The sequence below is a fragment of the Anser cygnoides genome, chromosome 2 (assembly GCF_040182565.1).
Source record: "Anser cygnoides isolate HZ-2024a breed goose chromosome 2, Taihu_goose_T2T_genome, whole genome shotgun sequence".
NCBI lineage: Eukaryota > Metazoa > Chordata > Aves > Anseriformes > Anatidae > Anser > Anser cygnoides.
In genome coordinates, this window is record NC_089874.1 from 95,452,321 (window position 1) to 95,470,516 (window position 18,196).

Sequence of the window (18,196 nt, forward strand, 5' to 3'; positions counted from 1 at the left end):
TGATCAACAAAATCAGCGTCTTCATTGTCTGTCTGTAAGGGACACCCTACCGTCAGCATGGAGAAAAGATTGTTCCCATCTTCCCTGTAGTGACAGTTTCCACTCTTGAAGACCGGCTTCATAACTTCCTTCAGTCTCCTTCTCTGGAGGAAACAATTCTTTCAAACTCTTTACCAAATATTTTCTTTTCTCCAGATTCTGTCCAGCTACTCCCCATCTTTCTCAAGTGCCCCAACACAGACAACTACTTTAGGTAAGGCCTTATCAGTCCTTGGCAACCTGGAAATACCATCTCATTTCTCACAGGCAAGAAGTGTTTATGCATCCCACTATAACAAACATCTTTTTTGCAGCAATACTTGATACTATCTCTGCCCCAAGATCTTTTGTGCAGTTACACCCACTCCCTCTGTTTGTGCAGCTGACTATTCCTACTTAAGAGTAGTTTCTCATATGCCTTATTTTCAAACCAGGTCTTCTATTTTTCATGATCAGTTTTAGTTTAAATCTTGTTTGCCAATCTGCTGCAGCCCTGCCAGCATGGCATGCTAGGTAAATCTAGGTAAATAAAAAAAACTTAATTACTACCTCCAAATAAGAATGTACCTCTGCTACCCCACAGAAAGCATTATTTTTCACATTTTGTTTCCCCATATCCACTCTATATTAAAGCCAGTTTCAGTTTGGAGACTTGCCATATACAGTTAAGGATTTTTAAGGACACATTCCAATACCCTAATGAGCTTAAAAAATCCCTCCTGCTATTTAAAAATAATAACAAAAGCATTTGGTATAAACAGATTTCCTTCTGCTGAAATGTCATCCTTTCAAATCTAGTTTTACTTTAACAAGTGGAAGATTCAAATCTCAATGACAGTTCTTCAGTTAGGAAACCCTCACAGTTCTACTGCAGCCTTGCAGATTTAGTCACATAAATGATTCGAACATAGTTGGTTTGAGCACAGTTGTTTTGCAACGCATTTCTCCTTCCTATTCCATGAGGCCTTTGGCTCATTTCCTAATCAGTAGAGGTCTGTGGTTTTAGAGTAACTTCAATTTTTCTCTGAGACCCTCAATGGTAATTTAAGGCATCTGGCTTTACAAAAGGAAAGGTAAGAAATGTTACCGAATAGAAATGTTTTCAAAATTTAAAAATAATTCTAAACTGTTTTAAGCTTCATATGTTATATGCAGTATATGTAATGTTGATATAGAGATTTAACTAGCATTCCTTCAGGATGTTCTGCAACTTCTTGCTGGCTTGGCTTCTGGAGTAACTGCAGCCTTTTCAAATTTGTGTTGATATAACTAAGTTTTTATAGTGTGTTCCATGCTAAGCTATCCGTGTATACAGGCTTGCTACAAGAGAAACCGTGATTCCTGATAAAACAATTTTGTAAACATCTCCGTATAAATGTTAGGTGGACATGATTTGAACTGATTGTAACAGAAAAGCAGTTTTGTCATGTGTTTGCAAACAGTATGTGGCATGTCAGTTGAAAAAAAATCATATTTAGTTGCATCTGGAAGATGAAGGTATAAAAGTGTTAGGGTAAGGGACAAGGAGTCTTTCCTTTTCATTCTACCATGGAATAGAGTGAAAGAGAAACAATTTTCTCATTCAACAATAAAAAATAATCCTTAGCAAGTTTTTGCATGACTGTTTCTAAACTGTTCACTGAAACCAAAACAAAAGGGCCAAAATGTGCTTGCCTTGCTCAAGGGAATAATCCCACTGAAATCAACAAAACTGACTACGCAAATATGAGCAGCAAAATTTGGCCCCATATAAACATCCCTGTAACTAGGGAAAACACTAATCACCAAAGTGCACTTAACACCATAGTAGCTACAGTTTCTTTATACATGCGCAATTGTGCGACACTTTGTACATGAAACTAGCCAGTGGAATATAAATAAGTGTGCCGCTTCCTTTTAAATATGAACATTAATAATGAAGCACATTCACATTTTTGCCTTTCAAAGAACTTTTGGAAAAAAAAAAAAATAAAAACACCTTACCCAAAGGTAACCTGGAACATATTGTTAAATATAGCACGTATGAATCAAAGAACGGTATTGAAGTAGAAGAACTTTCACACACAAAACTGGTATTTGCTGTGTAATTGGAGTGACTTATGAAAATCCCAAGAAAAGAGAATCCTCTCACCAGGAGAGGAAGTTTACAGTTGTAGTGTTAATTCAGTTTCTTCTGCAGGGGCTTGTTTTTATCTTCAGCGTTTTCCGGGCTGAAGTCAGTACAGATACCATTAGGAGCAGAACGAGATGAAGTCTCCAAACCATGCTCAGCTCCCATCTGATCAGGATAGAGATAGTCTTCTGCAAAGTGTGGGTGCAATTCAGCAAATCTGTAGAAGTCATCTGAAAAAAAAAATATGCTGTTACACAGAATCAGCTCTTTGAAATAGAAGGATGCTAAATTTGAATACATACAGGGTATAATCACATGATGACTGGAGAAAATAGCAGCAGTTAACATCGCGCTATCCCCATAGCTTGTTTTAGCTTCTCTGAAGTTTACCACATCCACAGAACTGAGATGCCACAAAGGGTTATCGAAGTCCTCTTGAAACATTTCAGAGCAGCCCTTAGCTTGCATGGCATAGGGGTAAACAGGCTCAGATTTGAATTAAAATGCATAGGTAGTACCACACGCCCAGACATCACAGCTTGCTATTCACTGGGGAAGGACAGAAGCCCTTGAGGTGAGGAACAACAAACAGCAAGAGTGGTCACTTCATAAAATCTGGAAAGTCTTTTTGCAAATACACTCTTCAGTACTTTCTGCTGATAATTCTCTTCAACCTAAAAGCAGCTGTCACTGCTGCCTTTCACTTTCAAGATTTCAGCATTCCAAAACTCCTGATATTTCAGAGGACGATACTGTGAGAAGATAACTTATTTGCTTGCTTAATTAAAACATCTGTAATTTTGTAACATTCTGAAAAAAATGATTTTAATATTTTTTTATTTTTATTTTTTTTTTACCTATAAAGCAACAGAAAGAGCAAGATTCCCTTGTTCTTGGAGGAGAGTGGATTTCTTAACAACAAGAAATTTCTGTATTAAACATCCAGCAATGAAGCACTGTCACAATGTTGCCCCTATAACTGTTTATTCGGACCCGATTTATACACAAGGTACTGTACAGGAGGCAAGTCATCAGAAGCCGCTTTGTAATGTAGACTGACACTGGAAGAAGCCAGATGTGAACATTGTCACTAACTCACCCCGTCACCTACAGCACGTGGCACGCTGCCCGCTCCAGTTCACCGTATTATCCTGGAAGAACTCGTGACCAGTCAATGCTGTGTGAGAGCTCCCTGGCATGCAGTGCAGGTGACAGCTGAAGTGACCTTCAGCAAAGTCCAGTTCCTCCCGGTACAAAGGGGCTGGCATGGAAGAAAAACTACCACAGCTTTCCCTCTCCACCACCCTTCTCTTTTTGAGAGGGCACACTCTTTCAACATTAGAGAGAGCAAAGGAATGCCACTTGGCCCAAAGGGGCACTGAACTTGTAGGTCAACACTGCCTCTGAACTGTTGCAAAGGGGTAGGTGGGGAAAATGCAAAAAACATAACATATGGATAAAGCATTTTAGATCCTGTAACTTCAACAAAAGCTAATGATATTCAGAGCATCTAAAACAACACTATTGTTTATGTCAAAAGACCTATATTTACAGCACAGGCTGATATATCACAAATGATATCAAAGTCTTCAGGAAGAAAAAAAATCTTAAATGCTTGAAAATGCACAAAGCAGATTTTTTTCCTTTGATAATATTTTCCAATGCAAGTTCAACCTGGCTTTTTTTTTTTTTTTTTTTTTAAATCAAAGAATCTGATATATCTGACATTTTCCAAGAAGGAAACAGGAAATTTTTACATTTAAAAATTTTAAAAGTGGTAGTAGTTGCAGTAACACATCAGAAACACTTGAGTGCAAATCAATTCATCAGATTGAAAGCATTTAAGCACATTCAGTGAATCCAACTGAGTACATTATTTTTCTGCAGCTAAGAGACAGCTACCAGCCTTAACTGGGTCTGGCCTGCAGCAGGAACACAAAAACATTCCCTTTTTTCAAATAGAAGCTTTAAGCCTATGCCAGGGATATATACATCTTTGTAACAACACGTGTGCCATACTAATGACCATGAAAAAATAGCCTTTTTGAGGAAAAGGTAATTCAGACAACTAGCCCAGCTCAAGTAAGACAAGTATAAAGATTAAACCAACAGTACCAGAGATGTTCTTACAATCATATTAAGCATAACACTTTTTGCTTGGGAAAGACTCGAGTATTTACTTTGACGCCATTCTAAGTAATTCTTCAAAAAGCTACTGCATCTTTTGAGAAAATTAATGCAGAAAATGATGGAAACACTTCTTGACACAAGTCTATATCCAAACCAGCATCCTGACGATTTTGTCATGATTTATCCCTCAATGTTCTGTCAGTTCTGGATCAAAATGAAAAACCTCATATTCCAGGGAAGACTGAATTGAACAGGATAACGTTTCTGATAGACCTGAGTATGTAAATGTTATGGGTCTTGCTGGAAGAAGTCCTGAAGATATTTAAGAACAATGACAAAACTTTTTCACAGAAGAGGCCAAAAAAAAGCTCTTGGGATCCCATTTGCCTCACACCCTAGAAACATGAGACAAGGTGATGTAGAAATAATGACCTATTCCAGCATTATTTCTAATCACAGGTCTCATTTTGAAGTTCAAGCTTAACGCAACCATGAAGAGGACTGGAAGAAGATATCAACCTTAGTCATTTGCTTGAGGAAAAAGTCATTTTGCTTTCTACTCTTACTATAAGAGGCAAGAAACAAAGAAGGGGGGAAAAGAACCCAGAGTGGAGTTCATTGGTACTGTTAACTATACTAACAAGAATTAAGTCTGCGTATGAACTACAGGAACATCAAATCAAAAGGCTTTTCTCCTGCCTTTACAATACCTTCCCACTACTTGATGCTCCTGATGGAATCTCTATGTGCAACCTCCATAGTTCCACTCCCCCCACCTACTCATACTCTTCCACAGGATACAAATGTTTTCTTTCTCAGAACTTGTCTGGATAATGCCTTCAGAAAAGGTAAAATTTGCAAGTTTTCTGCCTCCTCTTCCTCACTATTCATGTGCAACAAATTGAGCATGCAGAAAGTTACGCACATTCCCAGGCAATCCAAAACATCAAATATTTATTGCAAACAACTTTCAAGACAGAAATGCAATACCAGAAGTTTACCTTCATCTTTCAGTTCTTTACCACAACAAATTGCACATTTATTCTTACTAATGATTAAGCTTTCAGATAAGTTAAAATCTCTGTGCACTGTTTCTTAGCACTCAGAAAAAGATCCAAGCAGAATTTCAAAGAAGTGATGTAACCACCATCCTACTTCATGTAGCCACACAACAGACTACTTTTGAATGCAAAAAAAAAAAAAGAGAGTAAAAATAGTGAAACTAAGAGCTAAACGTTGTGGCTCAGTTGTCCAGGTTTTATTGCGGTGCGAACATACTATTACCAGTCAGGGGACATTGCAAATAAAAGTGCAACTTGGTACTATTAAAGATGAATACTAAGTATGAATTCTTGGGTAACTCACATGAGCTGGTTTCAGTTCACTTGTGTACTATTGTAAATTTAGTTTTCCCTCAAACAATGAGATGTGCCAAAATTAGAGATCAGCTTAGGTTCTCTGCTGGTATTTTTGAAGCTGGTGATAGGGGGGGAAAAAAGAGTTGAGTCACCACTCGAATGAGCTGGGAGACAACAAGGAGTGCCAGATAGGAGCAAAAGGGATCAAAATAGAAATGCTGGGGATACGGCAGATGAGAAGTACAGAAAGGAAATGGGCATTGGAGCAGGAATCAAGGAGGCAAGTGATAAGAGGGAAAAACAGGAGGATGGTGCAATGATACTCATTTCAATGAGTCTAAGATAGTGCTGTAGTTGAGGCATTACATAAATACTGTTCAAACGGAAAATATTAGTGTAGAAATTATGATTTACTAACATTGATGTTTTAAATGAACATTTTTAAAACTTGGATGCCTATGAATTATCCTGATGGAAAACCACTACAACAGAAACATATCAGAAGCACTTCTATTTGGGGTATGAGCTACATTGTCTATCAACAACAGTTAATACTTAAATAATACAACTAAATTTAGAACTTTACTGCATAAAAGATGAAGAAGCTGAAGTAACGCACAAGTACTTTGATTCCCAGCATAATCTATTCACCCAGATATCCCAGTTTTTCAAATGCAACTTTCTCGCCTCCGTATCACCTGCATTACAGACTATGTATCGAGCAGCCTTTTCAATACCCCCACATTTCCCCCGCACACACACACGACTAACTTTCAAACAGGCTGAGAAATTATTGAAGTAGAAAATCTCATATTAACCTGTATTCTGGGAGGACAGATATAGTGAGGAACAGATACAAGAGACAAATCAAGAGGACAGAGATAAGGCTGCTTTCTTAAAAATACATATTCACATGCATGGAAGCCAGAGAACAGAATATGCCAAAAGACTCAGCCTAGGTATCACCTGACAAAGTAGAAGGGAAAAACACTGAAAACGCAAACATGATATTTGGTATTAAAAGGTGAAACTCAATTATTTTTTTTAATGTAAGTTTACTTTGTCTGCAGTGCTTTTTTCATTATGAAACCAAGCCCACTAGAAAGAAAGTCTAATAAAATATAACTGGTTTGTATATCAAATGAGTTTAGACAACTTTGACATTGAAACAGTTCAGATCCACTTAAAATACTTACCATATGTAATCTTTCCTTTCTCTTCTTCATCTACAGCTCTAAAAAGATGTGTAACATTAATCTGTGACACACCCATGGCAGTCTTCAGAATATGAGCTAAGTCGTCTTCTGTTATAGTTCCATTTTCTGACTGGTATAGCTGTAAGACAAGACAGAAAGACAAATCATTCCGAAGCTGAATATTGACTTCTATGAACAGCCCCACATTAAGAAATTATGCGAAATTAAAGTTTGGCTTGAGAAAATCTAGTCACTCTCAGATTGATGATGGATTACTGAGTAGTCTGGGTAAAAGATAGCACTGATTATTAGTTCACCTATGTATGGTTACATAGTAAAGCTTGCTATATTGAGAAAAACTCCTCCCTGTGTTTACATGCCTAAACACTAGAATTTCAGTGATGTTTCAGAGATAAGACAGTTTAACACCAACATGTTTTGCAGATATGTAACTAAGAATAAGTATTAGTCTATTTAGCTAGGTGTTCAAACTCCCAGAGAGCCTGTGGAATCAGAACATATATTTAGGTTGGCTTAAGCAGAAACAATTTTCCACTTGGTCAGATATAAAACTCAAGATTCCCTCGACCAATGTCCAGCTGATGGGACAGCCAGCTTGCTTATAGATTCCTGCATCTAAATTATTAGATAGAAGCTGTATTAATCAGAAGAATCCCACTTTAAACAGTGATGAACCTATGATTTTCTACATATACTTCCTCCATTTTCTAGAAAACTGTAATTTGCTTCAAGTCCTAAAGAAAAGAATTTACTCACAGACAAAAACTTAGCTTTACTACTGACAGATAATAGATAACTAAAAATAATCGTTCGTATACTCATTTTATCTTTGTATATGTACAGTGCTTTCTCCTGACAAAAGAACTCGAGTATTCCATAACATCTGTAACAAACTTCATTACATTTTCTAAAATAACTAATTTTGCCAGTTCAATAGAAACTGAAACAAAAGAGTTTTTGAAATATCATTGTCTAATTCTAATGCATGACATGACTACAAATATTTAGCTATGTTTAAAAACAAGCTACTTTGGAAGCTGTCTTTTAGTTTCTCTACAGCATTAAGAAGGTGGGAACTGATGAGGATGAACAAAACAGACACATAAGGAAGTGATTTTCACAGAAGCAGAAGTTACTGTCACAGACAACGCACCTCGATGGAATAAAAAAAGTCAGTGGAATACAAAAACTAAAGTTCTGTGGAAAGAACTCAATTTATGCTCAATTCAGTACTCTTGAATTTTGTTCCCTAGCTCCCAGCTTGCATGCTGTTTCACAAGTAGGAGCAAGGACAAGACACCTGTTTATTAAAACCTGCTATATTCTCACAGATCAAATACTCAGAAGGTGATACTTGATGGTAACGCTCACAAGCATCACATTGGCAAGACTTGCCACAGCCTTTCACTTCGTTAGCGATTAGGAAAGGAGGCCACCTAGCACATACACTGGAGTGCTGCTTCTGGAACTGGTTGACATAATCCCCACTTCTGCTTCTAATTACCTACCACTTTAGATCTCTGGTGGCTCAGTAAGCCTATTTTTCAAGTTCTTCAGCCATAACTAAACACTCCCACTTCAAAAACTTGTTCAGCTATGTGAAATACTGCACATTATCCCTAAAAACAAATGACATGGTGGTTTGCAAGTAGCAGCATGTGGCAGAGGACAGCAACTATTCTAAGTCATGCATTCATGAGCCAGCTAGATCTTTTGATGACTAACAGTAAGCTGTGTGAATATCTCAATATACATGATCCCAGGAAACAGGGCATAAATGATTAGAAAAAAAATCACTTCACAGTTGTTTTTTCTCCCTAGAATAGTGTCAGCAAAATTTCCTCAGCTCAAGACTTTTTTTTTTTTTAGCCTTCTGATCATCACTAGCAGGATAAAGTGAGCTATACCTGCTTCTCCTTGCTGAATTCTTCCCATTCTTAATGTGTAGAAGTTCTGCAGTTAAGTTTATATATTGCAATTAATACATAATTTTAAGTTCCCTGGTTATGCGTTTCCAAGACTACAGCAGATAGTGAAGAACTTTTTTTAAAGAAACAGTTCAATTAACTTGAAGTTAGGTGCTTCCAAAAAGAAATCACCTAGTCTGTGGTCTTTTCTTCCTCAAACTAAGGAAGTATGTTGCACATTTTGCATCATGAAAGTGAAATTTCACTGAAATACTGCCCCAAAACCACATTCTACTTTAGGGTTGTTAATTTTCAGAAGATAACAGAGATAAACAGCATATTATCATTTCAGTTGCATTACTTTGATCAAATGGAATAAACAAGGACAGAAACCTCTCTGCTTTTCCCTCACGTGCAAGTCAACCCCTCTGACAGCAGCTTATTTTCCACAGAATTTGTAGGAACTGAATATTTTTGTTTCTTCCTCCTCTGTCAGATTTGTTTGACACTAGCTAAAGGGTGAGAATGATAGATCTGAACACTAAGCATTGACAGGAGCCTCATTTCTTTAGCCAATATAGTTGAGAATAGTACAAATTTGCTGAAGAACCTGAGAACAGCTATGCTCAGAAAATAAGGCTACCATGTAGTACCATACAACTCAAAGTTCTCAAGTCCATGCATTCCTCCGTGATGACAGCATCAAGTGTTAACATCCTCAGTTTTCAGTAGCACTAAAGACACAAGACCCTATGAGTTCAAGGCAATAGGAAAAGATGATGTAAGCTGCAGCACAGCTTGAAATAGCAATATGAAAGAAATTAGTTAAAAGTACCAAATTAAGGTGTCAGACAAACCTACTAGAAAGGCTAACATTAAGCATTGCTGCTGTCAGTTTTCCAAAAGGTGTGTAATAACTATCTATGTTGATGCTGCAACAAACCACTGAGTCTAGAACAAGATCAGGAGCCCCTATGGGAAGTATAAAATCTGGGCAGAGACTGCAGGACCTGGGGAACTGCAGGACTTAAAAAGAGACACTGCAAGACTAAGAGGGAAGAATGAATGTTTTCAAGAAGATAAAGGACGAAAAAGTCATCTGTGTTAACATGTAGAAATGAAAGTTTTGACTTTTTTTTTTTTAATTTGACAAAAAAAGATTTTGGTGAAATATTTTAAAAGCAGCAAGCACAACTCATTAGCCTTCAGTCTACAGTAATCAATACAAAGGAACAGACTTAATGTGTTGAAAGATTTTACAAGAACTCCACAGAACAATTTCACTTTGCAAGACTCCAAGTTTGTCATGTAAAACGATGCAGTTTTTCTCTCTGAACACGATCTCCTAATCTAACATTTCACCGATGTTATTTTAATGTAGTTAAGTATCAAAAAGGCGTGTGAAACAAGCTTCTGTTAAATCTAATTGACAAGATTAATTATTTCTAAAAACACCCACAAAATTTAAGTAAATTATATAAAGGAAGAAAACTCTGCTTACCTGAAATGCCAGCTGAATTGTTTCCAGAGTTTTGGATGGCTTACAGACAACTGACAAAGCAATGACAAATTCCCGAACGTCAATTACGCCATCTTCATTCTGTGAAGGAAAACCTCACCTCTGAATACTGCAGTTTGCCTCAGAACATTCAAAATAACTAACAGCTAACAACTAAGATACAGAATATTCAGAAAGATCACTGCATGTGCCATTGCAAAAAAAAAAGTCTCACTGAAATGGAATTACATCAGTGAGAGAACTAGGGTTGCAAAAGCTCTGTAGGCCCTTTTCAGAGTCCCAGTCAGAATTCCTAATTCAAAGATTCTCAAAAGACAGCGCTGCTATTGTTAGCCTTTACTTGCATATTTAAGATTTTTACATTAAATCATCTGACTTAATAGGCTGAAATTAAAATTAGAGAACCAGAGGTCAAACTACTCTGATTTAAGCCCTGAACTCATGACATTTTAATCTTCTCTCTGGTCTAGGAAAGAACACTGTGAACATATGCACCTCCTGGTTCAGATAGTATCTCATCAAGACAAAGTTAATGGTCATTTCCCCATCCTGTCTGATTGCCAGAGGATAGAAAAACTGGCTCATTTACCATGTTCCTAGGTCTTTCAAGGTTTGCTTCAGGTATCCTAGAAGAATAATTTATTTACAAGCCAAGTATTAAGTTTGTAGCTAATATACACCACATTCAGTTGCGACAAGCAGTAGTAATACTTTGGCTTGAGCCTACCTTCCTTCCTCTTTGTATTTTGCATCTAGAAACAAAATGAGTTTTGTGCAACTGATATGCTTTTTACCTTCTACCTGAATGACTGCTTCATTTAGTTGATGATGGGTGTCCTTACATGTCAAAAGGGAAATGCAGTAGGCAAATACTGTGGTGTAGCAGTCAAATACTGTAGTGAAGTGCTCAAAAGCACTTTACACTGGCCCAAATCAGATCTCCGTGAATTCGACAGGAGGAAAATCAGGCTAGAGGAGAGCTTATCACGAGTAGTACAATTTGTAAACATGATATTGTTTCTTACCTCGTCAAAAAGGGCAAACATACTTTCTAATGTGTGGGAAACTGGAAATTCCAAATATGCTGAAAATTCCTTAAGATCAACCTTCTCTTCTTTCATTTTCATGGCACTTGTAGCATATTTTTCAAGATCATCTTCAAGTGTTTCTGGTTTCAGCCTAGAAAGCACATTATTTTTGCACATTTTAAAAATAAACCTGGTTTTAAAATACAAATATCAATATAGTGAATGAAGCAATGAGTGACAATGGTGACAATACAACGAAATACAGAACCAGGGTTATGAAACTGCTTTATTGCAAAATAAGTACAGGATTCCTATCATTTTAAGGCTTACTTTAGTTCTTGAACTATGTTAGGAATTACTGGTAAGCTTTAGGAACCCTGGTCACAAAGTTGTGTTCTCTACCTTGGTTATAAGACAGATGTATAAGCAGTCCAACATGTGCAAGAAACACGAACCTAGAACTAGCCAGTAAGAAATACCAGGCATGGAGAACTAGGTAGGATTTAGGTCACCTGAACACAGCTGTGTTGCAGGACAGTAACATAAACCAATTACGATTCCAAATTTACTAATATCACTGAACGGGAAAGACCTGATGCATCTTGTCTAAAAGAAATCAGGGATTACATAATAGCGATTATACTGCTAATCCTGCTTGTCAGTTCTTATTTTTCACATTCGGTCTGTAGTTAGACATCATGACAAGACTACCCATCAAACAAGGCTACAGTAGTTAATACAGCTACAAAAATTACATCGTTCCTTCTGATCGCAAAACCAGACTGATGATGGAACAGGTTTCTATCACTGCAGATATCTGCTGCATGGTGTTTTTTTCTGCTAAGTCGAACTTCCTGTTTTTGTTTTGTAAAAATAAATTTTGCTATGAATATACTAAACATAAGTAATGCTGCAGGTATGTGGGGTAAAGTAAACTCTCCCTAATAAAACAAATCAAATCTTGACCAGTAGATTTACTCTGAACTGGTTTAGGGTAATGGTAGGCACCCAAATTTTTCAGTCTGGAGACAAACAGAGCCAATAACATCTTCTACAGTATTCTTCTGCAGTTATCTGTTTTGCCATTTGCTGCTGCAGACAAGGGAAAGCAGTTATTTACAAAAACCGCAAGCTCACAACAGAATTGTCTCCAGACTGCAGCTGGACCTCCTCAGCAGCTTTCTCTCAGTGAGACTTTAATCAAATATTTAATTAATAATAACATACTCAGAAGCTTTCAAAAAAAAAAAAAAAAACCAGAAAAAAGGAAAGGATCCCTGGTAGGAAGATTATCCTATCCTATACTTAAGCTCCAGACCTCTATTGCTAGCTGAAATGACTGAACAATCCTTCCCAAAAATTACACTTAAATAAAAACAACTACAATGCTATCTGCCATTACCTAGATTAACCTGCCAAGAAAGGACCAAACAACTCCAAGCACTGTATTTCTGAATTATAAGCCCAAGTATGTACCAGTTCTTTCAGAGATCGCATACCCTACAGAACATTCATATGTTCTCCCTCCTGGCAGGAAAGCACCTGCCATAAGTTTCAGTGCTACGAAGTATAAAAAGAGCAGCGAAACACTCCCCTGTAACATTCGTTTTCCATGATGTAGTAAAAAAAAAAAAAAAAAAAAAAAAAAAGGAGCAGGCACAAAGGAATCCATGGAGGGCTTGAGATGCATACAGAACTCAGCTTCTAACATGCAGCATTACACATAAAACCAGTCCACAGATAATAGATCCTCACTGTAGGAGCTGAAATGGATTTTAACTGTAGGATGAGGCCAGCTGGCATCTGAATACTCCCTTGAGATAAGCCAGCACTGACACAGAATATGCAATCTAGCATCTGTCTCTAAACCAGAGAAATTTGACTTGGAATAAAGTGACTCAAAATTCACTTTCTAAAACTGAGTAAGCACTTGTTTGGTGAGTAGTATTTGAGGCTTGTTGGGATCAAGTCTTCACCAAACACGTAGCTAAGTAGTCTGAAAAGCTAAAAGTTTGACAAGCAAAACCTTGTATCGAAAACAGACATAACACAAATCTGATAGGCATCTTGTGGTTTTGGATTATAAATATAGAAAAAGATGCGAGTCAATCTCAAAAACAGTATGTGGATCAGTGAGATGACCATTTTGCTTCAGCTTGAGTCTGAATGCATTCTACTTCCCAAGAATCCAAGGTGGGTTCACTTCCCTCTAGCCCCATCAGAATCAGAAAGTAACTAGTGTGTGGATGACCATGACATACAATGCTGAGGTCTTTTGAAGCCAAGTGTTCCAAATCCCACAAAAGGCTGTAGTTCCAAACCGATATGAAAAGGTTTGAATGTTTCAATTCCTTTACAACTGTTACTGTTATCCCAGTGGAGGCTATAAAAGCTAGAAGGCCAATAGCGGCTGTCTCTGCCCATGAAATCATGTTTGTTTGCCTAATGGCTTCAGTGCAGCATCAAGGCTTTAAGGGATATAACATTGTTTGCTATTGTGGTGTTTTGCTTGATTTTGTAAGCCAATCCCTAAAGACGGAAAGGACATTTTTCAGGATGAACAGCTCTGAACATTCAATCCTTCACAGCAGACTTGACAGGAAAACCAGATCCCTGAAGATAGGATACTTTCAGCAGAATTACCACTGTTCTTAGTGAGTGAAATGTCTTACCTCCTTAAAGCTAGTTTTAGCTGCATTTGACCATCTGAAAACAAACTCTTTCCTAGCTGCTGTGGCTACATGGCTTCTGGATTGCAATTGGATGCCACAACTGGAGTACAGGCTGAGCAAATTTTACAGACATGTAAATGGTAATGAATCCTGTAGATACATCATATGAACAGAAACAGTTCTGCAGTGTGGCAAACAGAGATACAACTTGACTTCAAAGAAAACAGAAGAAAAGCAAGTCTGGATTTGCCTTATAGAAGTCTTGCATTTAAAAGTGGGTGTTACCTAGAAGGTATGTTCTTGCTCAAAAGCAAGTATTAAGACTGGAAGCAAAATCTATTTGATAAAATTTACTGTTTGAGTTATTCAGGGATATGACTAGATGATCTTAATGCCATGCTGGCCTCAAAGCCTTTGAATAAGCAGCAAATGACTGCATTTCCATCAATCATGCATTAGAGGTGAAATCATATTACAAGCTTCATCCAATTGTGCCAGAAAAATACCATGGTAATAGCCTTCTTCGCTGGCATGTACCCAAATCAAGACAGGATGATAGTTCAATGTACAGTTGCTCAAACCAGACAAAGAACTTCTGGGTTGTGGGGAACCTCACTTACAAATATACATAAATCATTTTAGAGGCCAAAGCAAAGACATCAAGAAGTGTAATTTAAAAACACAGCTTTAAATTGAGCAGACAGAAGCCAGAGAATGTTACAAGGAGATTAAACTGAATCCTGGGATTATCAACTGCATCATAAGAGTGGGGCTTTTTTTTTTTTTTTTAAATATGCTGGTGGTTTTTTTTTTTTTTTTTTGTACTTTAAATTCTGAGGTTTTGGAAAAACAAAGCAAGAATCTATCTGGTTCCTCTACCTCTAGAAGTCTCTACCATCCTACTGGAAGCGCTCTCCTACATTCCTTTTTCTCCAATACATCCTTGCCTCCTTTTTTTTCCATTTATGTACACAAGCTGGAAGATGAAGGGAAAAAAGTGAAATAAAATGAAGTATGGAATTGAAACATTAAAACTATGCTCCATACTTTCAGGTAAGGAGACAAAAAAGGAAAAGGGTGTTTATGTCTTATAGTAGTTAATAGGCTGAAAATGCAAGTTCACTTTGTAGTTGTTTAACAGGATGAGAAGAGATACAGAAGAAAAGCTGAAAAACAGCAATAAGTTCTATGTGGTTTGTGTTTCGCCCCTCCCCCCCACTGTTTGCTGAAGCTTTTTGGTAAGGTAGAGCCAGAGGGAATTGATGTCATAAGAGGAGAGAAGAGATGAGCCATACTGGTTAAAAGAAGCTACAGTTTCATTATAAAGTACATCTAGCAGTAACCCACTCAAAAGACCAACCACTTCTTTGTGCTTCCTGGGAAACAGTGACCCCTCTGCCCCCTCTATTACAACACTACCTCAGTCACAAGACTGTGCTATGGCAGCACTGTTCTCCTTCATAGATGTCATGGGGAAATGGTAATTGACTCTTAGCTGTATCAAATGTTACAAGTCCCACAGTATTCCTGACCCTCTCTGGGAGGGGTCTTCCACTTTTGTGCAGGAATGAACTCTCCATATATACACTGCTCACTTGTTAGACTGAAAAAAAAAATTCAATTTTACAACCTATTCCACACATTTGGGTCTAGGGGTATTGCTTGCAAGTGGAAAAAATCCTGTATTTCTCCATGCACAGGCAAACTCCTTTCAAAACGTGTTCCCATTCTCATCTTAAGTGCAGAGAAGAACGTGAGCCCTTATTTATGCATAAAACAGCTTCCCCAGTGAGGGGGAAAGGCTTAAAGCCCTTGCAAGTATGCAGTAAACAATAATTATATAGTTTTCCCGTTCAGATGACCAGAAAAAGGTTTTCCACTTTTCTGCAAAAGAGAAGGCTTGATTCCCCAATACATGAAGAAAAAAAAAAAAAACAATGAAGGAATAATTTCAAATGCATCTAGGGCTGTTGTTTTTTCCCCTGATGGTTTAAGTAATTGTCTTGACATCTGAAGTTGGCTTTGAGACATTTGCTTCTAATACAGTATTGGTTTAATCCTTATATTAGTTTCCCTGACTACAATATGACTACATTCCATATGTACTCATAAATGCAATATTGTTATATGAAGAAAGACCATACATAGATATATAATAAAGATGCACCTTATGTATAAATATTGTATATGCTCACCCAAGGCTTCTCACAAGCTTTGCAAATTCTAAAAGACATGTGTCTGAAGGCAGACGAAGTTGTCCTTCAGCCAAGGCTAGCTGACAGTCTTCAAATGTATAGTCTGTCACTGAAACTCCCAATGCCCTTGAATAAACCAGAGAAACACGGGAAGCAAGTTAACCTATGAAAACTGAGCAGAATGTTCATTATTTCATTTTGTACAGCAAGAAATTCTGCAACAACTCTTCTCCTTTCTGAAGGAATAGGGGAAATCCCATAAGAGAAAGTTCATACACAAAGAATGAAATATTGTACACTATGAGCCCACTACAGAACATATATTTTAACTTTATAAGTACATGAAAATATAAAAGAACAAGGCAAAAAAAATCAGTCTTTAATACTTTCAGAGAAGTAACAAAAATAATTTCAAAGTTATTCATCTATAATTATGTATTTTTTCAAGTTTTAATGTGAAACATTTATAATGTTGTTACACTAACATGAATAAATCAATCATCACCTGAACAGGTGATTGCCTTCAGATATTAAAATTATACAACAGGCAATATTTTTAAGAGTACTCCATAAAGAATGGATAGAACTTAGAAGAACAAGTAAACTCTAAGCAAACATGACATATTTAAATGTATGCAACAGATGGAAGAAAAAAAATACTCCCAAGTGTTTGTGCGCCAAACAATTAAGTATTCATTTTTTCTTCAAACTTGATGCTGTGTGGTACAAATAGCATCAAAGATAGTTCACAAGGAAATCTTGATAAAGCAGTTACATTATATTTGCTGCACTGAAGTTTAGAGAAAGACTGGTTTTTAAGAGGCCTTGAAGAATTCAGTGCATAAATGTAAAAAGCAATTTAGAAAGCAAACAGCTTCACATAAGTTACTCATCTGCCACATTTTCCATTATACTCGATTTTACTTGTACTAGTATAGAACATTTCTGCTGTGCAGCCTTTTCTAGTCTGATCAAGTCCTCACAAGATTTCCTAACTTACCTTCATTCCTTTTATCTGCAGGTTTTTCTATCTCATTAGTAATCAACTTTTTTGTCTATTAAATTAATATACATCAATGGCAAGACCGTTAAAAAAATCCCGAGATATATCACAGTCATTTTGGCTGTGATGAGAATTCTGCATTTAATGCTGCACTTATTATAGCCATTTTGATCTGTAATTGTAGTTTCATGTAATAACCAATTAGTTTCTGTTAAGTAGCCTCTTCCTTAGAACCTCTTAAAAGGCCTTTGAATGGCAGTGTAAGGTACACAAGCCAGATCTTTTATCCAGTGATTAACTTCAGCAATTCTAATACAGTAGTGAGATATGCACTTAATATTAAAGCTACGGATCGGGGTTTCTCTCTTCTAAGGATAAGAAAGTCAAATATTCATGAAAAACATCTCACTGATATTCAAGCTCAAAAGTACTAAATATGTTAAAAGTTAGATATTATTTATAAGCTACTTATGAATAAACAGGACATACACTGTAGTGTTTCTGGACGAATGGCCTCAACCTTGCACAAAAAACAACAAATAGGAAGGGAACAAAAAGAAGCAGCCAACTAAACCAAAAAGATACAGGTGTATAAAGGAGGCACTGGTATTATACCATATGAAAATAATTTTCTTTGGAAGAAGAAAAAGGGAGTGTTTATCGTGCCAGCTTAGACTACTTCCTATTCCCTACTTTCATTCTGTGTATGCACTAGATCACCTTGTTAAAAACTTCCCTGTCAACTATCAGGCAGGGAAACAGATGAATTCCAGGGCTGGAAGAATACAATATAACCCACAAGGAGTACTACCCAGAGTGGCTTACCTAAAGGAATGTGGTAATCACTAAGGTCACGTCCAGTCAGGCACATTACACAAAATTTAATTAGATCTTAAGGCAACAGTAGGTGTAGCACGCAACAGAAATATGGGAACTTACAGCAGAAGTATGGGGAAAAGACACAGAAAAGGAGAAGCTAGTTAAGTTAAAAGAAGAAATTGAAAGGGTAAACATT

General features: G+C 36.9%; 1 protein-coding gene across 2 annotated transcripts in view; it reads right to left on the minus strand.

Annotated features, from left to right (window-relative positions):
• Positions 1 to 2,107: 2,107 nt before the first annotated feature.
• The window catches only part of LPCAT1 (lysophosphatidylcholine acyltransferase 1), a 48,681-nt gene continuing 32,592 nt past the window's right edge, over positions 2,108 to 18,196 (minus strand). For both annotated transcript variants that reach the window (XM_048046014.2, XM_048046015.2), the window contains 5 exons: positions 16,179 to 16,304; positions 11,309 to 11,462; positions 10,266 to 10,364; positions 6,837 to 6,975; positions 2,108 to 2,382 (listed from right to left, as the gene is read on the minus strand). In XM_048046014.2, coding sequence (XP_047901971.2) covers positions 2,198 to 2,382; positions 6,837 to 6,975; positions 10,266 to 10,364; positions 11,309 to 11,462; positions 16,179 to 16,304 — 703 coding nt within the window. In that variant the 3' untranslated portion in view covers positions 2,108 to 2,197. The remainder of the gene's footprint in view (positions 2,383 to 6,836; positions 6,976 to 10,265; positions 10,365 to 11,308; positions 11,463 to 16,178; positions 16,305 to 18,196) is intronic.